Here is a 25,208-nt window from a genome sequence, read left to right as displayed (position 1 = left end):
AGGCAGCATACATGCTTCAAAGATCTGTGTTGGTATATTTATGCTATATATGCATACAGTATATATAGTACTATAGAGAAGATACACAAAACAAATGTACTCGTAAATTCAATTACCAGTCAACATCTTTATTTTCAGTTCAGGTGACTAAATACAAACATGTATCTCCATGTTTTTTTCACACTAAGGAAATGTAATGAAGGTTTGAGACGTGAAGTTAAGAGGTGCAGGTATCTGTCGAAGGAGATGGTAAAACATGAGCTGGAAAGAAACCCAAGCATCACACTTTGCAGAGACGTTCTTCCTTTACGCTTCCTTTTTCTACAGTGATATCTTGTAGCTGAACTTCCTACAGAGAACCACGTCTCTCCTTCCAGCCTGAGGGAGATCTATGCATGTTCTTTACTCAGGTCCAGTAACCTCCTCATAGCAATCTCTCTCTTTCTAGCTCTTCTCCTTTTCCTTCTTCTCTCTGTGCGCTCTTGCACTCACACACAAATAAGCAGTGATGCCTTATCTGCAGATTATTCACTTTTCATTCAGAGAAAAAACCAACATAAGTTATGATAAATTATGGTATACTGTCATTTGTTTTGCCATTCGTCTGTGAGCCCACTGTATAAATGAACTTGGGATTTAGCACACAATAACAGTTTATAAAGGATAACAAAGGTATGCTCTTCTTTTATCTGCTATGCATTACTTAAAAAAGAAAAAAAACTGAAAAGAAGTGGCTGTAAATAAAACTAGCATATTGCCTTGTTTCTTTTGTTTGTAAATGAACTTTTTGTATGTCTTTCTTTTTTGTATAAAACTTAGAGAAAACATGTTTTTAAAAGTGGAAGAAAGTAAACGTGGTAATCTTTGTATTCTGGATATACCCTCGAGCCTTGGAACTTGTAACCTAACAATAATACATCACGTCTTTTCTACCAATATATTCACATTATGTTAAGGTCACACACAAAAAAGGTATTTTTACGGCTCTTTAAAGGACCAGAAAAGAGCTTGGGCTAAAATACATTTAAAACTTGTTCTTTTAAAAAGGGTGTGCTCTCAAAGTGTCCCCCACTCTGATTTGTGATACTGGATGCTGTATCGTGTGCCCTTAAATGTATTTTTGTACTAATAGACGATATATGATGTATGGCACACCAGTACCATTTTTATTTTAGCTATAACACGGCTTTAATTGGATATTAGCTCTTCACGTGTGGCTGACTTTTTTTTTCCTCTGCAACACAATTTTAAGTATACCACTGTATTAATAAATAAAATCATTTTTAAAGTAACTGTTTGTAAGGACGTTTTGATTTGATGATGATTGATGTTTTCTTTACTTTCACCACAGCTGATGCACATAAGTTATTCAGGATTGCAATGAAACAAACATTTAACAGTATATTTGTATTATTTTTAGAAGAAAATATTGCTTATTTATCAATAAAATATCAGAATATAGTGAAGTGTTAAAAATAATTATCCAGGTGAATGTAAAATTACATGTTTGGACCATAAACTCAAAAATGTCCAGTTTAATGCTCTATAAGAATAAATAACAAATTCCTCTTTAAAGAGCTTGAGTCAGTACATGTTTTTAATAATTGAAGATGTAATTTTGTTATTTAACTCAATTTTTCTTTTTAATCTAGATGTTTAGCTGTATATCATTTCATTAATGGACATCATGCTCAGGTTTCACAGCTAGGTGGTGCAGTTTAGCTCTGCATGAGTGCTTCACAAGGTCAGAAATACAGAAGTCCTTCAGATGTGATTTTAATGTATTTCAATATTTCTCTAATTTTAGTCTCTACGGCCTGCTGTGATAAAAGGAATTTGATGTTGAAAGAAAAGCAACATATTTGAGTGATAAAAAGCCTTAAGCAATTATTTTAAAAACGACACAGTCCCAATCAATGTGTAAGAAATGAATGGTTATGATGAAACATCTGAGCAATTAAATTAGCCTTACAGGATAAGTGCTACCATTGGTTCTCAAAAACAAAAATATAAAAATATCCTGCTGGGATGAACTTCTTAATCTCATTTCCACAAGATTGCATTTAATTATGCATCACAACATTGATGGAAAAACCAGTTAGACTTCGTTTTACTAAGTTACACAAGTATTAGCATTCAAAAATGCTTTAAGTTGTTATAGTAAAAGTTCTCATAATGCGGAATGGCCCAGTAAAGTATATCCTTCAGGTCTAATATTAATAATGTGTATTTGCAGCTAGAGGAGGGGCTAAAATCCTGCCAGTTTAATACATCATAATACACAATACTTAATTCGGTGATTTTGTGTTAAAATAAAAAATAAGACTCACACACTCAGTGGCAAAAATATGTAGGCTATATATAATATTGGATTTCAAATTGAATGGAGCAGAAATCTAAAGAAGCATAAATTGGAAAATATTCAAGCTAAGCAGGAACCGTATAGCCTACCTTCAACTGTTTAAGTAGCCTAGTGAATATTTGTACTTTTCAGCACTGATCAAAAGCCTGAACGAATGTGAACCTGACGAGAGATTTTGTAATAATCACTAATTATTTAATAATGTGCCCAGTCTAATTTTAAGAAGCTCTTCAGGCAGGATCCTCACCAGGTGTGTCGCATTATTCACTACCTGCAGCCTGAAGGACAAACAGAGACATTGTTCAATGACAATGCAGTCGATTATGTCCTGATGCTGCGGCTGGAGGTTTATACGGTCACTTGAAAAAAAAGAAATGTACACCCACAAGAACTTAAACATAGGATTGTTTTTTAATCCTAATTACATGATGAATAACACTCTTCTTCACGCTTTAAAAACGTGAACTCCTTTACTAAAACAAAATAACCTTATTTATAGATAGGCTATGCTCACGTTTTCCTCCACCACTACCTCACCAGCAGCGAGTAACAAATCAGGCGCATGTTTTTGATGGTGCCTGATAGTAGAGAGCCCTCCTCCTCCCCTCCTCCACTCTCGTAGTAAAAACACACTCCGTGCAGCTCGCCGCCATGAAGACGCACAGAGTGGCACCTCTCCAATACGCAGTGTGCTTCTCCTGTCCTGGCTGCGAGAGCTGCTGTCGTCTGTGAAAACCTCACACAGAGGAAACGCTGCTCGCTCACAACTGCGGATATTTAAATAGACACCTAAAACCCCGATGATTTCTGCCTTATTTCAACGTTGTTTCTCTGTTTAATCGTACAGGAGTGCACCTTTCCTTTTATTCGCGTCTTAATGAGGCTTCACCTCTCGCTTTATAGGAGTTTAAGAGCCTGCAGAGGCGAGCATGACAGCGTGACAATGGTGCAAGGCTGGCTGACAGCAGGATGATGCGCTTTTGCCCTTTTGTGTTTCCACTTTTGAGGAATGGGCTCTTTGCCGGAGCAGACGTCGAGAACCCCAGCTCTTTTTTTGGTGCGTTTTGACTTGAGAATCCTCATACTTTGGAGGAGTGTTATGGTAAACATCTGCTGGCTCGCACAGTCCGCTCTTTCCTCACCTTTCTCTTCCCATCCGCCGCAGAGCAGCTCTAATTGGAGCGACTCCGAGCATCCTAATTGATGAGGATCATCCCCACCAGATACTGACCTCCAGTGTACCGTTAACCGGCGCACTGCAGGCAACTCAACGACTCTGCTGTCTGTGGATGTAATTTCGTTTATTTGTGCTGCTGAGTTTGTCGTACCCCTCAGTGACCATGCCGGTGAGCGCGCTGCACCGCGGCGGCAGCAGCATGGGCGGCCCGGGGTCCCTGAGCCCCGCGTCGCTGTCCCGCAGCCTGTCCCGGCTGAGGGAGTACCGGACCCGGACCAGGATCATGCTGGCACTGGGGGTCTCTCAGATGGTCCTGGGGAGTCTCATCCTGGCCGTCAGCTTCGCGGCTCTGGCTCTCACCACCTCCCCCAGAGTCCGCCACTCGTGCCCCTTCTGGGCAGGTTTCTCTGTGAGTACTACATTACACACTGCTGCGTCTATTTGGTGGCATTAAACAAGCATGATGTGAGTTGTTTATGTTGTAAAGAGGAAGAAAGGTGGTGTAGCAGCTAATTCCTTACAGATTGGTATAGTTGCATCAATACAGTAGGCTATCAATAATCTGTATGCATAATGATCTCAACGTGGTGTCTATGATAACAATATATCGATACTATAAGCTATTACTTGATTTGTGTTATGTCTCAAAGAGGTTCCGTTCTTCAGTCTGAAGAGAGCTGAACTAATTGGGGTGCCATCGCCAGGAAGAAATTAGGTTTCTGAATACATTTTTGTGACAATCTTAGGCAATTCGTTTAGAGCTAATCATCAGTGATACCACACACACACACACACACACACACACACACACACACACACACACACACACACACACACACACACACACACACACACACACACACACACACACACACACACACACACACACACACACACACACACACACACACACACACACACACACACACACACACACACACACACACAGAGGCAGAGTGGGACATGTCATAACTTCACCATAGAAGGAAAACAAATATTGCCGTCATTCTGCAAAATAATTAATCATATGTGCTCTTCTTTGATGCTAGGAGTGTGTATTTTCAGAGCAATGGGCTGTTTGTTTTTACAGGATGATGATGGGCTTTTTGATAAATTGGACATTTTAGGACTATTGGGGTTTAAGTATAGTGGGCAGGTTGGTAGCATGGTTGGGTCTCTATTTCTCCACACAGAGATATTGTCAAAGAGCAGGGTATTTATTTTGGAATGCTTTACAGTGCTCCTTGGTGTGTACAGCATGTTCTGTTTGAGATGTTGTTTTTCATGTTAAATTTTCATGGTGTTTCACGTAAATATTTATGAATGCACACACATCCCTGATTTTCTGCCACAGACCCGAAGCAGGGCTGCCCCATTAATTATAGATGCAGCAGGGTAGAGTGCAGGGTTGAGGGGAGGTCTGTGGCACAAGGGCCATCTGTGTGTTTGTGTGTGTGTGTGTGTGTGTGTGTGTGTGTGTGTGTGTGTGTGTGTGTGTGTGTGTGTGTGTGTGTGTGTGTTGCTTTTCATAATGCAGTGATGGAAATATAAAGGGTCAATGAATGGGTGTTGTTGTAAGAGAGAGAGATAAAATGAGGGGGAGAGTGAGGAAACATGTGTCAGTTCCCTTCTGTGTGGGAGTGTATAGTTACAGGGAAGAGAGGTAATCACAGGGGTCAGAGGGCAAAGGTCAATGCACATTCTTGATCGATTCCTCAGGCTTATTGGAGGTCTGTCAGGCTGTTGTGCTGAATCTTACCTCCTGCTTTCTTTGTGCACCAAAACCTGATGTACCTTTGTCCCCTGACTGTGTGTTCGTTATTTATTGTGTCATGCACAAACAACAAATATACAGCTGCAGAGAGGCACAAAATCTCCTCGACCAAAACAATTATTGATTACACCGCAAACAAGAGCAAAACATGCCCAAAAAAAGGCTCTCTTCTTAAACACAGCGAAAACATTTTCTTTCAAATATTCATCAATCCACATCTTCTCAGAGATGAATGGTATTTTATTAAAATTTTAGTGATGTTCTTATAATGGGTAATATAACATGAAATGTACTTCATCTTTAATCTAATGTAAATCCAATAAACAAAGAAAAAGCATTTTGTCTTCAGGGAGACCATCAACCTTCCTTTTTCTACATCTGATGATTTTGGTTTATTTCAGCTACACATAAAACTGTTTTTCAATATGTTTTGTATTTTATGTTTGCACCAAACGTCAAAAGAGACACATTTTCACTCACAAACTGATCTCACTAATGAAGAGGTGTCAATGAAAAATGGACCAGTAAAGGATATTAAATGTTATCAAGAATTTAGAGGAACTGTGTATAAGGCACAGCTAAGATAAGGTTTAGTGTAACTTAAGCTGAGCCAGGTGCTGAAAACAAATAGCCAGGAGGAAGACCCATGGGCCTTAGTGGTCCCGAAACCCAGATAACGCGTCTGATATCAGCTCCACATCTGGGGACTCTGCTTGTGGGCAAATCCCTTCCATCACCAATCAATCAGACATGGGAAGTTACTCTCTGTAAAGTTTTGAGCTCTAAACTGTGGAAAAAAATAAATCTTCAAATTAGTTTTGTCTGAGTAGCCTAAATAATAATAGCTTTATATATAAAATCAACACTTTTGAAACAGGAAGTGAAATAAAGGGATATGAGGCATGGCTAGAATGGGTGATCTGTTTGGTATTTTGAGCAAAACACGACATGTTTTTTATATATTTGTATATATCTGAGACCTATGCTATTGCCTAAAAATAGCATGATAGGTGCACTTTAAATGAACCTCTGATATCCTGCAGACAAGTGCCCCTGTTACCAGGAGTAAAAAAACATCTTGATATTATGGCATCTGTGCTTTAGCATTGAACCTTGAAGACTTTATGTACAGCTTCCTATCATGTTGAGCTAATGAGGAGGTTGACAAAATATCCTGCTTGTGTGTTTGTGTAAGGTAACGTGTGTGTTTGTGCATGATGTAGGTGTGTGTGTCTTTGTGTGGTCACTGTGGGATGTCATTAAGGATCTTTGTGCTGACTGGCATTATTCATTTTCACATCAGCCACAGTGAGAGAAGGCGTAATCTTTCCATCCTACACATAGCAATCCCTGTAGAACACACACACACACACACACACACACACACACACACACACACACACACACACACACACACACACACACACACACACACATCCCACTTCAGTGTTGTGAATAACAAGGCATCTGTCTCCCTCATTTTGATCTTCCACACTCTGTAGGAAAACATGTTTTACAGCTTTGATGTTTAGATATGTGTGTTTGACAGCACAATAATGCAAACTCATACACACACGCTCATAGCCACATACATACACACGCACCCACACACTTGACTGGCCAACAGAGACTAATCCTACTCATATCTTGGTCTTTCTTGCACCCAACCTGGGGCTTGTAATCATCCCACACCCCTCCTGTAGCACTTAGGCACTCCAGTTGCCAGCCACAGTCACTTCCTGTACATGTCACAATTAGTCATTCATAATTGGTGACAAAGATGATGCAGAGTGGTGCACACTCTGAGGCTGCAGAGGCCGACCAAACAGCGGCCTCCAGCCTTTCTTTAAAAACATTAGCAGCACGTTTACCTGTTGGGCGTGAATCATACCGCCCTGCTGGGTCTCGGTTGAAAAAGGCGACGTGGCCGCCAAAGGGCCTCTGAAGCTGTCACTGGCTGACAAGCAGAACTAATTACTGTTCACCTCGCGTCTCCACAATTTAACGATCAGAAGAGATCCAAGTGTCCAACACAGACACACATGTATACAAAAATGCACAAAAATCATCTCTTCTCCTTTCATATGTTCCTGTCATGGAGAATAAAGACAAGAGGTACAAAATATGTGTATACGTAAATCCATCAGAAGGAAGAACTAGGATTTATTCCTCTCCTTTTCCCTCCCCCTGCCTGGTTGTGTGGTAGAAGATGAATGGTAATTATGTGAACAGCTGCTCTCAAAGTAACACTCCAACAACCCAAATATACAGACAGTGCCGTAACAAAGATGGCTTAAGGCGTGAGGCAGCTCTCTCTGCAGCATTTCCAGCACAAACCGTCAGCAAATTCTGCGTTAATCTGCCTGAGCGAGTGTTTGAATAGAAGCTCCAAAGTGTTTTGTAGGGGGTTGTGATGCGGGGCATATTCGGATGCTGTCAACTTCTTTGTCTTGGTGTGTTTCTGTGTGTGGAAAGAAGGCAAAGGTCCATGTTGGAGTAAAGTTGTCAACCGTTCGCTTTCTACCTCGACTCGAAGGATGGCAATGTTCGTCTCCATGCTATGCCATTGTTCTCCATTGAGCCATAATTACAAAAATCCCAACAATCCAAAAATGTTTCCTATTTTTGCTAAAGTCCGTTAGCAAGTAAACAAATGTATTTTTTTCTTAAAATACACACTTTCTCTGGAACAAACATAAGCACATATGGATAATACTTTCACAGAATGCAGCGAAGGCATGCCCCCTCTACTCTGGCTCTGATTGACTGAACCTGATATTCTTACCTTCTCTTTTACCAATCTCAAAACTCATGCCTAAACCTGACCAACCAAGGCAGTGAGTGCTCACCAATCAGAGGCAGAGTGGGACATGTCATAACTTCACCATAGAAGGAAAACAAATATTGCTGTCATTCTGCAAAATAATTAATCATATGTGCTCTTCTTTGATGCTAGGAGTGTGTATTTTCAGAGCAATGGGCTGTTTTTTTTTACAGGATGATGGGCTTTTTGATCAATTGGACATTTTAGGACTATTGGGGTTTAAGTATAGTGGGCAGGTTGGTAGCATGGTTGGGTCTCTATTTTGTTCAGCACCAACATATTCCAACCATTGGCTTTATTAAAATGCAATTTTGTACAAAAGAAAAATCTGCTGGGGTATTTGACACAAGGTTTGTTACACTCATTGTTCCTAGACAGTTTTATTTTTGGTTCATGAAAAGATACCTGCAAAAATAATGAGCATGTTAGCATGCTGACATTCACATTGAGCTCAAAGCACTGCTGTGCCATACATCCAGTGGGCTTTTGTTTTCCTGCGTTTCTGTCTTGAAGCTTGAATGAATCAGAGTTTTCTCATCAAGGTTATTGCCTTTTTGCCTATAGGAAATTGGAAAGACTTTGGATTTGGATCTTATCTGGTTGTTGCAGAAACATTTGGTCTGCATTTTGCATTTTTTCCCTTTTCTGAGTGGTTTCAGTGAGGAACAGAGAGCAGCAGACGAAGACAAAGAGGTGAATTGTTTTGATTTGATTGTTTAGTTGCTGGGTTCAGTTCTTTTTCTCCAGCAGGGGAGTACGAATCATCATTAATTAACTGGCTTATTAGGCTTCGCTTGTATCCTGGCAACAGATCTTGAGACACAAATACACAATGTGTGCACATATATCATACTTCAAAGTGAAGTCTGCAGTGTTGGTTGGAAATGGTCATCATTGTGATTTCTGTTGAAAATGAAGTCAGTTATTTTAAGATTTGGTTGTTATCAGAAATACTGAGACCATTTTTGTATTTCTTTTGATGTCAGACTCATAACATCAAAGTGAACATAGATAAGAGTTACGTTCAATCAGTCTCCTCCTGTGAGTCTTAATACTTCCACCTCAGTGTCAAAGAAGTGTTTAGATATGTAACTTTCTTTTGTATGGTTTTACAAAGAGATCTCAATGACTCATAGTTTCAGTTCCAGGTCACATTGCTTTCTATTCCACTGAAGTAATTAGTGTCTCTGTCTCTTTCTTTTGCCTTTCTTTGGAGTTTTACTACATAATCTGTAGAAAGATGTGCCCCCTGATAGCGTTCTGATGCAGAGAGCCGGGTTAAGAAAAGTGAAATGAATTGAAACATTCAATGTATAATACATAGAAAAGTGCTGCTATTTAGCACATAGTGATGATGAGCTGCCATAACCAAAACAAATAGATATTGTTGATTCTGCAACATGTGTGTAAAACTCTACAAAATGTATAATTCACTATCGTTAAATATAAAAATTCATGATGGTGATATATCCAGATATGTGTGGATAATACAGAGATGCAGGGAACCATTAAAGGATCAGTTCACCCAAAAAGTACTGAACGTATAGTGATCTCTTGGGTTTTATTTGCCCAGGTTCAGGGGTGTAGCACTTATATCATGTTTGTGGAACTCACAGCATAGAAATGTAGAAGAAAACAAATCGAAATTGTCTTTGCAGTTAGCTATCAATTAGAGCTGCAATGATTAGTTGACAAATCAATACGTTGATTGACAAAACAATAATAGGAACTTATTTGAAAATTGATTATTGGTTTAAGTAATGTATTTGATTCAAAATGGAAGATAATTCTCTTTCAGCCTCATGTGGAGCTTTCCTGTTTTTCTATAGGATTTGGACAAAACAAGACAATTAAAGACATCAAATTGGCCTTTGAGATACTGGGATGAACATTTTTTATTTATTTAGTCTGACATTTAGTAGACTTAATGATGATTAGAGAAAATAATTGGCAATTAATGACTTACAATGCCCCACCAAGGATGATCCTCAGAGCACAATGACAGTATTTCCTTACCACCTGGATGGCAAGACACAACAAGGGCGTTTTTTAAATGAGGTTAATCTGATTGTTTAGTGAATCACAGGTTGTAGAAGAAGTTATTTTAATACACCCAGTGAAGAAAAAAGCTTTTTTTTATGATGTCAATGTAAATGACATTATACAACGACATCACAAGTCTTACAGATGACCGTCCTGCTGTAACAGTGTGAGAAAAGCATTATTTTATTATTGTGGGACTCAACACAAAGGTCCACTGGGCCGTTTGTTATTTTAGATGCAGCCTTTTACTCCCAGCTGTCAATAAGGCTGTGTCTCCTCGGCTGCTTTACTTATCTTGTCAGTTTAGTTTAAATGGAGAGTGCGGTCAGCACACATGCTCTCAGACCAGAGCGCTCATGGTCCACCGGCCGCCCTTAACTCTCATATTGATCAACTGATTAGATGGGATTTCATCAATCATCGCACTGCTGTTTACTTTCATTTAACTTGGTGGTTTTCCAACATCTCTGCAGTGACCTCAGTCTGTGTCTTTTAAAACGTGTGTGATGATGTCATGTAGTTTACGCTCCTGGTCTGTGACGAGGTGTCGCTGAACAGCTGTAATTCACTTTCCTGTTGCACCTTTTTCATAATAAGTAAGTAGGCACTCAGCCTGCCGCTACTCATTACTCTGAGGACCCTCCAGAGCATCCTGCCCCCACTCCAGTGCTACCAGTGAGCCCCATAATGGTGGAAAGAACAGTTTGTCCTTTCTCCCACTTCAACACACACACACACACACACCGAACACACACCTTACATTTTCGAGAGAGGCTCTAATATTTCAAGTTGTCAACTTCACTTAATTCCCATGTCTCGGTGTGCTTTGCAGTGATGACCTGACTCCCCATCTTCTCGTCTCCATCCTCTGCTTTTACGCTGATAGGTTTGGGTTGTCTCGTGATCCGTGTTTAACACCCAGTAAAGGATGAGCTGAGACTCATCGGTGTAAGACCGAGTGTTAAAAGCCTGCTTGTTACATACCATCCCCATTCCCCCTCTTCGCTATACATTTCCTAATGAAGCAACGAAGCAACATAGCTGAAAACCTGGCACTCAACTACGTCTGGTTGACAGAGCAGTCATCGGTAAAATGCAAAAGAGAAAGATGAATGTCGGGGTTGCATTTATGTCGAAAGATCTGCAGAGACGCAGTGGGGGCTCTGAGAAAGATTGCTCTGGGGGGAAATACGCAGGGTCATCAAAAAAGTGAATATTGGCTGGCTTATCTTTTGCAGAATCGTCTTGTTTTTATAAACTTTGCTGGCCAGACAAATCAGAGCAAGTGCACATTACTCTTTGATCAATTAGTAAAATGCTTTTTATGTTGGGACATTAGAGAAAGAGGACTAAATTAAAGCTGCAACTCTTGATCCCGTCCAACATCGATAAAATGTTGATTGTTTTCCTGATTCATGGTTGATCTCAGTAAGCTAGAGAAGGTGACATTGCCAAATAGCTTCTTTCTTTTTATCTTAACAAAGGACCAAAACCCCATAATAAAGGGAAGAACTCTCATGTTCACCTGCTGCAGAGAGCTTCTGTTTGCTCATCTTAAATCTCAGTTTAACTCGTACAAACATGACTGTGACTTAATCTCTAGATTCTGTATTCATATATCTTCCAATTGTAGTCCGAGTTGCATCGAGCAATCAAATTTTAGCGGGCTTTCGTCGTATGCAGGGACACCTCTTGTAAGGACTAAGGAGAACAGAAGAGGCAGAACCACTCGGCTATTGTCTGCCCAAAAACGCAGTTTTTGTTTAGCTAGTTAGCTAAACCAGCGTCACTTGAAATCCTTTGGTTGTAGATGTCAACTTTGCCTTGTGTCTCAAGTTGCTAATCAAACTCTAACAATTTAACCCGGGCAGGATATTTGTTAGTGACACCATACTTCCCCTTGCCATAGCTTGGTGAGATAGTGACCTCTCAACTAGTTTGAAAGCCAGTTGTGTCCAGCATTGATCTTACACAAGTGTGATGTGAAAACATGTTCCAACGCATCGGTGAGACTGGACTTTTCAGTGAAGTTTGAAACGCCTTTTAAGGAGTATTAAGGAGTAACAACATTCGCACATTCATAGTTTGGATTTTTTTCAATGAGGCAGGTAAACGCAGGTATTTTCTGTGATAAAACCAAATCAGACACAAATTATTATGCTGAGCAGAGTGTTTTTAATTGTTGTTTTTATTTCTTTAAAATGATCTGAAGGGGATCTTTTAAAACCTTGGAATAATAAAACATATTGCTTGTGTGCTCTCACATCTCTGCGCACCAACCCCTTTTGTATTCACAGACGCTTTCTTGGACACAATCAAAATGCGTCCACACAAAAAACCAGCAGCCATACATCATTTTGACGCGAAGCCGGTTGCTGTGTAATTAAAGCTCAAGGTTTTTTCTGTTTTTCTGGATGTTTTCAGACCTGAACTGAAAACATGTGGGAAGACTGAAGAAGAGACAGTGTCATGTGTTTGGGGGTAAAGCTTTTTGTGTTTGATGCATGATATACTGTATTTATATGCATATCACTCTCATAAGTCTGTCTTCTCTTTCCCCTGCCTGCCAGTCTGTAGTGTGTCTGTGTTTTGGTCTGACCTGCAGCCTGGGATGTGTTTGACAGAACGCTTGATGCTGCACTTCTTTACAAGCGGTCTCGACCCGGCCAGACTGCTGAATAGAACAGGCCAACAGAGGTGAACGGAGCTTAAAGGGAGGCAGAGGCAGCAAGACGGCCAGAGGCAAAAGTCTTTCATGAGCTTTAGTTATTCTGAAGATGAGCCTGTTGCTTTAAGTAAAACACTCACAGGTGCTGCTACTGAACAACACCCGTGTTCACATTTATTGCGATCATGTCAAATCCCACAGGAAGGAGAAGCTTTATGAAGCAGACTCATCTTTTATATGAACTGAATGGAGAGTATTAGTTTTCAGTGGAGTGACAGACATCAACCTCCACCTCCTGGCTTTCACCTTTTTTTAATTAAATGCAGAGCTTTCAGTGGCGAGCCGCAACAGGCCATCATCAGTGTAAAGGTCTGATACTGCGCTCAGACAGACAGAAAGACAGGCGGAGCTTTGTTCACGTGTTTGACTTCCATCCTTTACCTGCTATTGAGCCGTAACTTCCTCCTGATGTTACAAAGCTGACTGTCGGCCCTCCCTGCTGCTTTCTATAGCCGATCAATGGCAGAGCCTGCTGACTGGAGCTCCCTTTGTTCTATGATTAGCAGCTGTGTTGTGCTGGATGGGCTTTTATGTGTGTACACATGTGGGAGGGTAGGTCAGGGGGTGTGGGTTAGCGTGCCTGTGTGTATATTTGTGTATATGGAGCTTAAGTAGATGTAAAGGTTGGTTGTGTGATCCTTAGACAGATAAGCAACAAGGTGGTTATTTGTGTGTAGGCAGGTTCAGGCGACAGGCTGCAGATAAACACTACTGTAACAGAAAGAGGGGGAAGAAGAGAGAGCAATACACAACATTTATATCATATATTTTCCTTTATCATTGTCTGTCTGTCTCATTACCTAAGAAAGAAGCCAACCACAGTGCTGAACACTGTTTTTTCGAGGTTAATGAGGCGGTGCGAAACATGAATAAAGAGCCTGAAGACAAATCTGAGAGGCATCAATTCTTGAATAAATGCAGTTAACAAGAACTCTCCAAATGATCATAGAAACACACATGTTGTAATAAAGAGTCAGAGCAATACTTGAAATGGTGAATTTTTTCAAGAGGAGGAATACACACACACGCACACGCACACAAACACGCACACGCACACACACTCATTTAACGTCAAGCAGTGATCAGATTTGTCACCTGTAATATATTCCCTGTAGTCTCCATGGTGGAGTGCATAATCTTAAAGTCATTTTTCATTGATAACAGCCTGAACGATGCATCTTCTTCAGCTCTCCTTTTTGTTTAATCAGTTCCTATGGGACTGGCAACAGGGAAGCAGGCCAACAAGTTAATCTCTGGACATTCCCGTATAGACTTTTTGTGTTTATGAGAGAAGAAAATATGCACAACTGAATTATCTGACCTCAGAGCCTCAGTGGGAGTATATTAAGTGCAAAAACTTCCACAAAATACTATTTTCTCTCCACAGCTAGCGTTCCTCTGCACTCCTACACACGCCTCAGTTGTAGTTTTTCTTGATAATTATTACATAACCAAACATGTTTGCATTACTGTCAGATTTAGAACGTGTCCCGCTTTGCGTCTGTCTTTATCTGTTGTCATTGTCAACTCTGCACTCTAGTGGGAGAGAGATTCTTCCTGATGCTTTCTTTGCTCACATACTCACTTTCAAACTCCCCCCAGGCCGCACTGCATTATGGGAGGTGCTGTTTTTTCTCTCTTTATCCACAAGTGGATTTCTTATTCACCGTTTGGGTTTTATGGAAATATGCTCTATTAAATAAAAAGAAGATGGGATACAGTATACGCATGAAGGCAAATAGAAAGTAAGGGACATCGCTGTGGATTTCGAGGGGATGATGGGGAATCTGTGTTTACCTAGCATGAAGGAGGCCAGCCCCCCCACTGGGCCAGCAGCTCCTCCCTTAGGTTGATATTTCAGCTCCCTCTTCCTCATCGCCAGCTCACACTGTTTCTTTTGGCATGGCTTCGGCTACAGCTTGGTTAGCATGCCTCGTCCCCCACACACCCTCTCATAATCTACACTCTTTTTGTTCCCCTTGCTGCCTGTTTCGGTCCCTGGAGGCTGCATCTCTGCAGGATCCATGTCTTAGCTGTGGCTCTAGCACAGAGCGCGCCTCTGGGATTGCACTTTCAAATTTCATGAGCTTGCACACGTCTTACATAGAAACATGTTGTTTTTTCCCCCCTCTGTAATATGTAGGCAAAATGTAGGATCTATTTCAGCCTGAACATCATATAGAAAGTTAATGAACATTGTGTGCATGCTAGTTCATTTCTCCCCTCAACACGTACATCTGCAAGTGCGTATTTTGTTGAACAAACCCAAAGAGCCCCATCAGCAAACCATTTGTAAACTCATTATTCTGTCTGTATCATAAACACTGAAAAATGCAAAGATATGTTGTAAGCTTTTTTCTTTTGTATTGATCAGTACACCCAACTGTGCTTAGTAAGGGATGGCAAGGAGCCCTCTGCATGAAAACCGTGTGACACACACACACACACACACACACACACACACACACACACACACACACACACACACACACACACACACACACACACACACACACACACACACACTCCATGTTTTACATAGTTGAAACCTGTTGAAAAGATAATTTTCGTTTTAAATTGAGAGACAAAAATGAACAGTAACGAGCACATGATATCCCAGAGGGCTCTGCTGATGTGAAAAGTTTGGTCATAAATCATATTAAATGTGATATTAGAATGTTAATTGATATCAACTTTGATTATGACCTCTTCAAGGTCCTCTACTATGGCAGAGACAGTTACAATGGCCTGTTACCTGTCAGCATCATTTCAGGGAGGTGAGATAATCGGGGGGGATGGTGTCTCTGCCGTCTGCTGGAACGAGCTTTCAGGGGAAGGAGAAGCGTGTGGAAGATAAAGCACTTGTCGCACACGAGGATCAGAGCGTAGAGAGATGCTCGTCATGGCTGAGATGAGACAGGCTCTGGGAGCGGGGACAAGCAGTATGAAAGCGGAGGAACAACAGGGGCTTCAGAAGAGTGACTTCTATTAGTGGGACGAGGAGTGAGAGGGAAATGTTTTGGTTGAAGACGATTACAGCCATTGTTCTGTGGAGTAATGAGTCTGGCCGTGTCTCATGCTTGTGTACCCCTCTCATTAGCGGGCACTGGAGGACAAACACAATGTTTTGACAACTGAAGTTCAAACCTGTGTTGGTGTGCAGCAGCTCTCCGGCTCCTCCTGTACTTTCTTCTTGGACAGGATAATAAATGTGAGGCCATGTCTGTATTCTGCTCCATCTTCGGAGCTGCTGTTTGTTTCATCACTCACTCTGTGTCTCCCAGCTTCTTATTCACCATCGTCGTTAAGGAGATACTTGTTGGTTGCCCCCAGTAACATGATCAGACATTTCATTGGAAGAAAGACACTACAAAGGTAAAACCAGGTTAACAATCTTCTCTAGTTAAAAAAACAAAGCACAAACACCTTCATCAATCAATGTGCAGTTTTTCCACAGACAGTATAGAATCTTGCTGCAAATTGCAGATAATCCAACATACATAGTTTACAAGTTGTTGGTTTCGGTTGTTTTTTTGTGTGAATTTGAGCATGTCTGTGTTTGTTAGGTTTTTCTGTTCCCTTATTTGTGCAGATGCTTTCTTCCGTTGCTTGTCTTTTAACCATTTTCCAGCAGTTTCCATGTTGCTTTGGTCTGAGCTCTCAAGGCCTGAGTGTAAGGTTTTAGCGATAGTATCCTGTTAGCTGTTGTGTTTTAGTGTTTTGTATATCTGTCTTTTGATGTTTATTACTCTACTCTCTCTCTCCAGGTGTCGGCACTTCCTGTCCGTGTGGCACCTGCTAGAGTGATTGTTGTTCCCACCCCTGATTGTGTCCACCTGTGCCGCATTGCCTAATGTGTATATTTAGTCCTTCTCTCCCTTTGTCTGGTGTCGGTTCGTCTTGTGATGTCGTTATCTCTATGCCTGTTTACCAGAGATTCATGTTACATTACCTAGTGATTATATGGAGAATCCTAGTAGAGCCTAGGAGTCATTATTGATAGCTTTGGTTTTCTTAACAATAAAGAAGATTACCAAGCAACGGAATTGAGCATCTGAGTTCTTACGAGTCCATCGTATCACAGAGGGGTCATCTCATGACTGGGGTTAAAAAAAAAAAGGGATGTTATTTAGCATTAACAATATTCAAACAAGATGTCTGATGCTGTAGAAGGCTTTCAGTAGTCATGTTAGTGAGTTGCACAGATGGCATTTAGACGGACATTTAGACAAGACAAGGAAAAAGGTTGATGCTAATTAAGCAGAAATGTCTGTCAAATCTAAAATATGAGTCTATTTGCTTCATTTTTTTCATGCATCAATCTATATGGGCAAAGTTTAACCTTTTAATTTAATGTAATGCAACATACATAAAGGCCACGTTCTAGATATTATTTAAATAAAAAAACGTGTGTCATTCATTGTTCAGAAATAATTGCAGTCATATGGACTTTTTCACATACCAAAGCCTAGAGGTGAGATATAACGTTTTAACTAATTGCAGTTGTCATTAGCAGATAATATTGGAATAATTAGATTTTCTACAGAATTGTCCATCATGAATGCTCTACAGTGAGTGGGTATGACGAAGCACATGAAAGGAGACCTCAGAGCGCGTGAGTGTATGTGGGGTTGATGCAGTCTGCGTTTCTGAACATCTGGAGTTATGAAACAACAGAGAACCTGTGGGCTTCAAACATGTAAGGGAAGCAAACCTTTGAAACAAGTGAGGATCTGATCAAAATGTCACACTGTCAGAAAAAAGCAGAGTTGAACCTTGGAGTATAAATGATGTTGCTGCAGCAGTAACCTGTACAGGAGCAAAAACAGTATAGCTGCAAACTGCACCTTATGAAAGTAATATACAAATTAGGCATTAATGAAAAATGGTTGTCCTTATGTGTTTAATACAAATCATGCCTGTTCGAATGGGCAGAATGCTTGGCTCCCTCAAAACCACTCTGGACACTTCCTTTGGTATTTCAACCGCAATGGCATAGTTGCATCTCCCAGCTCCCCTATGGTGAAACAGCTCAAACAAATATTGAAGAAGAAGTGTGACTTTTGATGGTGTAACAGTTAATAAGGGTCCCTTCTCAATACACCACAGTGTTTTCATATCACACTACTAATAAACAGGTCCAGAAGAGCCAGTACTCATCTCTGTACGTCCTCAGCAATACACCCGCCAACTGTGGAATGATCCAAACAATGGTAGTCTTAAAAAATCAAAAGGAAAGGCTTAAAGAGAGACGGAGACACCTTCAATTTTAGATAGATTGTGATCTTTGCCTCTCAGTTTGGAATGATGCCTTCTGGATGCACTGTTTGTTACTGAAGCTTCACCACTCTTGTCCTGGACCAACCAGAACAAGTAGCTGGTGAACAATAGTAATTGAGTTTGAGGTTGGAAGAGGTGCTGCTGGGGTTTGAACTCTTCTCTCCGCATTTAACACCCCCCCAGGCCCTTTGATTAACCAGCTGCATAGACTTTAGTGTCTGAGCCCTCTTATTGTAGGCCTGTGAGGTGAATGAAAAGATGTACTGTATGTGTTAAATCTGATAAGTTACATCTGTGTAAAATGTTCTCCTAGTCCAAACCTACATATGTACTTTTTCAGAGTTTTAATCCAAATTTGAAGCACTAAACACTCAGCTGTGTGGCAGTTTGTTGAAAAGAGAAAGCAGATACAAACGGCGCAGCTTCTTTTGAATTGGATGCATTGATTGTAATTATGTTATTATTGGATTTTAATTAGCTGAAACTGCCAGTGACAGTGGCTTAGTTGACACTTTGTTTCTGACATTGGTTGCTTGTAATTACAGTGTGAACAAAATGACACCAATGTGGCATTTTCTCACCTCCTCCTAGTTGTGTTGCAGAACACAGAGGGGATGAGCTGAAGCTACATGTTTAATTTGGGCTCTGTCTGCGCAGCCCTGCAGGTTTTCTGCTTCCTCATATAGGACAAATTACCCAACAAAACTTGCAGCAGGAGCAATTGTGCGTATCTAGAGCAACGCCCTCTGCTCAGTCCCAGCTGATAAAGGGATCTTGGCTTATTGTCACTGCAGTGTGGGTTTATATATGTCTCTCACAGTTTCTGCCAGTCATGTTGTTTTGTATAGGAATGTAAAGTTATACAGCGTGTTTTTCCATCAGAAGAAAGAAGAGATGGCAAGAGACATGGATGTACAGATTGCTAAACAAGGAGTCATGACAGGGATGCACCCAAACTATTTATATCACTTATCTGAATGTTTTTTACTGCAGAGGATATGCTGTACATCTCACCTCTGGAAAACATCCAGTTTTTCCTCTGCAGATACAAGGAAGCAAAATATAAAAAGTGTTTCACTTCTGGCAACATCCTGTTGATGCGCTGCTCCTTTGTGGTCACATCCACGGTGGATTTTACTCATTATAACTGTATCTGATTTAAGCGAAGAGGAGCAGGTGTGTGATAATGTGTGAGCTGAATAACAGGAGAGTGTAAGATTTGTTGACAGGACTCCCATTATTAGCAGCCTACCCTCGCAGTGTGTGCCTGCCTCTCACACTCCCTGCTGTGCCACTCTCCAAGGTCAGCTGATGTTCACATCCACACAGCAGCGTTTTAGATTCCCAGTTGCTCTCTGTTTCTCTCGAGCAACACCAATTTGAAATTTGCTCTCCAGTGAGCAACAAGGCTCCCTTTTCTTTGTCTCACACCCTCAGGGTCTGAGGAGTGCAGAGGAAGAGTAGCAGGTCTCGCACAACAGCTCAATGCATCGATTCTCTTCATGTGGCATTGACTTGTGTTTCATCCAAGGCTGCGCTGCGGTTTCAGAAGAACCACCCTCCCTCCTCCCTTTTAATTGAGTTTAGCACTGAAGAGGCGCTCCCACATGATTTGGTTTGGTTTGTGTTAGTGGATGAAACATCAAGGTGAAACATATTTGAGTATAGCATACTGAGAATGACTGGGGTTTACTGTGATTAACACTGAATTCTCATTTAACAAGCCAGGAGAGTCTTTTTTTTCAAAGAAATAAAATGTGAGATTAAAAAGTAACACTACCATCACCTTAAAGTGCATTCTATTTTAAATAAATAATTCCACATTTGTGAAACACTCTGGGTTACTTTCTGGAAGAGAGTTAGATGAGAAAATTGTTACTACCTTATTCAAAAAGATGCTTAAACCAACAGCTGGTTAGCTTATTAGCACAAAGACAGGGGAGGAAATGGCCGACATGGCTTTGTTAGAGGCTATAAAAACAGCCTACTAGTAATTCTAAACTCATTAATTAAATGGTAAAAATCAAACTGTGCCACTAATTACCAGGTATATTAAGTAAGGGATAATGTGCAGCGAGGTGGTCATTATTTGAAAAAGAACATTTGCCAGGTTGATCACGGAGCTTGATCATCCTCTTAGTTGGTGAGCTTGTACAGTAGGTGGATTTTTATAACTTTAGGACAGAGTGAGGCTTGCTGTTTCTCCTCGTTTCAAATCTTTGTGCTGAAGATTAGCTGCTGGCCTGCAGCATTGTTGGAGAGTGGTGTCAATCTTCTCATCTAACTCTGCCAAAAAGTGAACACGCATATTTCCAGAAATGTCAAACTATTCCTTTAGGTCTTAAACGCACAAATTTGAATTACTCGGCTTATCTAAATTTCAGAGGTGGTCAGACATCAGACAAGGTCACAAACACTGCTGTGGCGGAGGTGTTCACCATTTGGATTACAGGGATAATCCCTTTTATTATTTGACAATATGTTACTTGAGTCTGGTCTGACCTCTACAGTGATGTGATTTGTGATCAAGGTCTGTTGTACAGTGCACTGTGTATGTGTGTAAGGGCTATATTCCACACACAGAGGAAGGTTTCGCCTTCCTCCATATTTGAGTTATGCCTAAACCAAGACGCGGTTATATGATCTTTGCCTGTGATTTGATCAATAGATAAAATTACCGCAGTCTCCCAAAAGGCCAATATTGTTGTGTGGTAATGGAAATGCACAGCCACATGAGCAATGCTTTCTCCCAAAGTAATCCACATTGATTTGTGGGACCACTTTGATAAATTGAGGGGGTTTTAGCCTTCGTGTTGGTCCATTGCAGAGCACTCTGCCTCTGTGTTGTGTGAGTGGGTGTTTGAATTGATGCCTATGGATCTGTCCACAATACCAACCCCCTGAAGGGCCCTGTGAAAAAGTCCCTTAAACATTAAAACATTGTATTTTTACTTTCTTTCAATTGTTGTATTCCAAAACTTTTAACCACCTTAATAAGAGAGGACTTCTTCACTCTTGATTGTTTGTCGATTATTTTCAAATGATAAGTGCGGGGTAAGAAGCCCTTTTAATATCCATGAAAGTATGGGGGCTCATTTGACAGTCAGCAACATGCTGTTCATAATTCAACGCAGCAGGAGAATATACAAAAAAATCACCCTTTGTACTCTGTGCAGTGATTCAGCCGGAGCTACTGTAGGTGGGATATATTTTATAATCAGCCGCAGCCAAATGATTCTCTCTCCGTTAGCAGGGAGGTGTTTAAGAGATTAAAATACTCTTGAAAGCAGTATGTGTATGTGTGCAAGTCAGCTGACATTTACCTCATGCATTCAATAACACTTTATTCAGGTGTTCTGCAGACAACATTGTGTTAGGACAGAAATTAATGGGGACAGAAATGCCCTTGAAATGTAATCACGCAGCCGTGAAATAAAAAATGAGTAGGCAAACAAAGCACAACTGCAGTGGAATTAGGTGCTGACTCAACACAAAGCATGGCACTGCATCAACAAACAAAACAACTAATCAACTAAATCTCTCTAAAGCACCCGGACGTCGAAGGTGGGCTGGTCTGGGACGGAGAGAAGGGAAACTGAAACATGCTTTTACATAAGAATAGCTGTAAAAAGTAACATGGTTTGAATGAAATACTTACCGTGTATAGTTACAAGGGTAAAATTACTATTAACAGGTAAAATAGCAAACATTATTTTGCAGCTCAACCCCTTTCAACATTTTAATTTCAGTGAAAAGGAGAATGTCACAACCTACCCACTACTTACAATGCGTCCACTTTACCCAGTAAGCACATTGATGAAATCCTATACATATATTCAATAATTACACTTTAATTCCCGGGCTGTAAACTGGAGTATTACCAGGAAAACAAGTGTCAGCAGTACAATGAGTTTGCCAAACTGCTTTTTTATTTCCTACATCTCTATAAAAAGTGCCCTAGGAAGGAGCCATAAATCACATTGTTGGCGAAGGATTTTGCCCTCAGGCCGTTCTCGAAGCAATATGGGATTTTTAAAGGGATGTCATTCTTTGTGTAACTGAGACCTTTGCAGGAGTTTAAATTGAAATAATTTTCAGTGATCCTCAGAGGAAATTTGAGACATTAAGGCACACATGCACAATGTATCTCACTGGATTAAAGATCTAATTGAGAGGCGGTGATCTCACAGGAAGTCACAGGAAGCAGTGCTCATCTGCCTTCAGCTGCTCTTTTTTTATGTCTTATTTTTCTTCAGAGATGTGTGCAACGCTGCATAAGCATATATAAAGTGTAGTTAGTGTTCCAATGTTATAATTGTGCTTAGCCACACTGTAATCTTCAGCGAGTCGGGTGTCAGCTTTGCTCATTTGTTTATGTTTCTCTTGATGAAATGATGAATGTGCTGCGGTCACATGAAGCTGAGTGTGTTCATTAGCCTGATGCATGCTTTTCCTGGGCGTTGTCACACTTTACAATGATTCTGGTATTGAGCGGGGAATCGTCTCACAGCCCCCCTCACTCAGAGCTGGCTTATAAATCTCTGGCTTTGTAGATCTGCTGAAGATCTGTAATGACGCAGAAAAGTTGTTGGATTTTAGATTGTTGAAGTGTGCAGGGGGTTAGCTCTGAGTTTCTGCATGACTCTGTAGTGTGTGTTTCTTTGTTCGTTCAAACCAGCAAACTTAATCGGGTTTAATTTGATGACATTCATTCCACATTAGGATCTGGAGCCTAAAGATCATCACCATTTATAGTTTGGAATTTCCCTTATGAGGACAAGAAACCTAACCCAACATCCTCCCACATCCTCCATAACTTCACAAATCATGTAGTTAGTGTGACGACTCCACTCCAAATATATACTGGAAATGGCCTGAGTGCTTCATGAAGGTATTTGTATTTCTTTGGGTATTTCCACTTTAGATTAAAGTTACCATATTATTAGTACGGCTAACTTTTTAGTTGAAATACAAGGCAAGTTGATGTGTGCAGCAGACTGACATACATACATAGTGCCAATAAATGATTTATTTTAGCATAAAGCTTGACTTCTACTGCCTGATATCATTTTTACCCTACACACAAATGTAGGTTACTTTCATCAATGTATTTATTTACATGCTTATATTTTGTCTGCTACCATTTTTATTACATTTTTGTTATGGGCTTTGCGTAAAAGTGAAGCAATAATGCTGAATATAATGCAGAAGCCATCCCCACTCATTGTCATCATGTAGGCAAAGATACTGAAGCTTTTTATTCACCAACCTGGCAAAATAAACGCTTTATTTCTGCCATTTCCATCCAGGTTTGGTCAAATATGTAAATGTGAGATCAATGACCTACAGCCCTTGCACAGACATGTGTCTAAATACAGATCAGCAGCTTCAAATGGAGCATGAGGATATTGACATGCAGGCCCATAGATATTTCTGATCCAAACATCTGACTAGTTGAGAGGATGTTTTCATGATGTTACTAACATGAATTTAGGGTGTCCACTGCTGCAAAAGTTTCCATAAAATAGGAAACTATAACGTTTTTACATCCACCTTTATGCCTGCAGGGTGTGAGTGTTTGATAACCGAAATGTGGTGGAGCTTTAAATCACTCGCTGTATTCCTGGGGAGGAGAGGAGGTTTTACAGGGAAGTCCTTGTGGGTGAGGGCAGCCGCCTGTCTCCTCCACTCTCTTCAAACCTTGTGAAAGGTCATGAGGTATGAGCGGCTCTCACCCCGGGCCACAGCGCCCGGATGATGTGTAAGTGAGAACATTACGTAGTGGCAGCCTTGCATGGGGAGACGGGATTTAAGGGGAAATATTAGACAACCAACTGCAGCAAATCAAATCAAAATCAAATCAAGTTTTATTTATATAACACATTTAAAAGCGATTTTTGGCCGAGCCAAAGTGCTGTACATGTAATAAAAACACATTACACAGTCACAATAAAAGACAATAATTTACAACAGAAATATAAAAAAAAAAAACACAGGGAATACTCAGGAGTCATGCTCCGCTCTGACTAGGCCAGGGAGAAGAAGTGTGTTTTTAGTGTAGATTTAAAAAACCCTAGTGTCTGGGCCGACCTCACATGGAGGGGCAGAGTGTTCCAGAGCCTGGGGCCAGCTGCTGCGAAGGCTCGGTGACCTCAGATTTTGAGCCTGGTCTTGGGCACTATCAGCAATAGCTGGTCAGCAGACCTTAAAGCTCTAGCTGGGGTGTAGCGATGGAGGAGTTCGGCTATATAGGCAGGAGCCAGCCCAAATTGGAAGCCAGTGTAGTGAGGCCAGAATTAGGGTGATATGGTTGGCCACGCTTTTTATGGCCAGTCAGAAGACGTGCAGCTGCGTTTTGGACTAGCTGCAGGCGTTTAATTGAGGCCTGGTCCATACCCACATACAGAGCGTTGCAGTAATCCAGTCTTGAGGTTATAAGGGCAATTAATAACTCCTTTCTAGATCTCTTTAAAGGATAAATACGACTTGGTTTTGGCCAACCAACTGCAGCAAGATAAAGGCTGTATAGGTATATGACATGTTCGCTACTTGAGTTCTAGTTGATCTTCCTTGTAATGTAGTTAACCAACTCCCCTCACATGTGCGCTCAATAAAAGCAGATTAACTATTAAAGCACAGTCACAGTACAGTAAATAAATACTGTTGCTTTAATCATGGTTATACCAAACCAGCGGATGGCCAGCTGCCTCAGTTTAGAGGCGTCATCACTATTAGATGTATTTACTTTGTTGTGGATACTGCACAGAAATTAGAAGATCTCAAGCCCACCAGTTCCTTTGAGTGTCCACCAGCATGATTTCAAAAATCATTAGTTTTGGTTGACACTTGTGGAGAGGTAAACCTGGGTCATTGAGCTTGAAAAAGTCATGAAGTTGTCGTTGTTCAAAAGTCTGTCAGCATCGCAATACAAAGCAATGAAGGATTTTGCCGTAAAACATCACAGAGGCCTGCGCCTCAGGCAATTACTTCTTGAGTTGTACATATAACGACTGTGTACCA

At 40.7% G+C, this 25,208-nt stretch overlaps 1 protein-coding gene across 2 annotated transcripts in view; it reads left to right on the top strand.

The window, feature by feature from the left end:
• The first annotated feature begins 3,030 nt into the window (after window positions 1-3,030).
• fam189a1 (family with sequence similarity 189 member A1) overlaps window positions 3,031-25,208 on the top strand; it is a 78,549-nt gene continuing 56,371 nt past the window's right edge. For both annotated transcript variants that reach the window (XM_010774864.1, XM_010774858.1), the window contains exon 1: window positions 3,031-3,948. In XM_010774864.1, coding sequence (XP_010773166.1) covers window positions 3,703-3,948 — 246 coding nt within the window. In that variant the 5' untranslated portion in view covers window positions 3,031-3,702. The remainder of the gene's footprint in view (window positions 3,949-25,208) is intronic.

The sequence above is a fragment of the Notothenia coriiceps genome, unplaced genomic scaffold (genome assembly GCF_000735185.1).
Source record: "Notothenia coriiceps isolate Sejong01 unplaced genomic scaffold, NC01 NC01_scaffold00000339, whole genome shotgun sequence".
NCBI lineage: Eukaryota > Metazoa > Chordata > Actinopteri > Perciformes > Nototheniidae > Notothenia > Notothenia coriiceps.
This window is presented reverse-complemented; position numbering and strand designations above follow the sequence as displayed.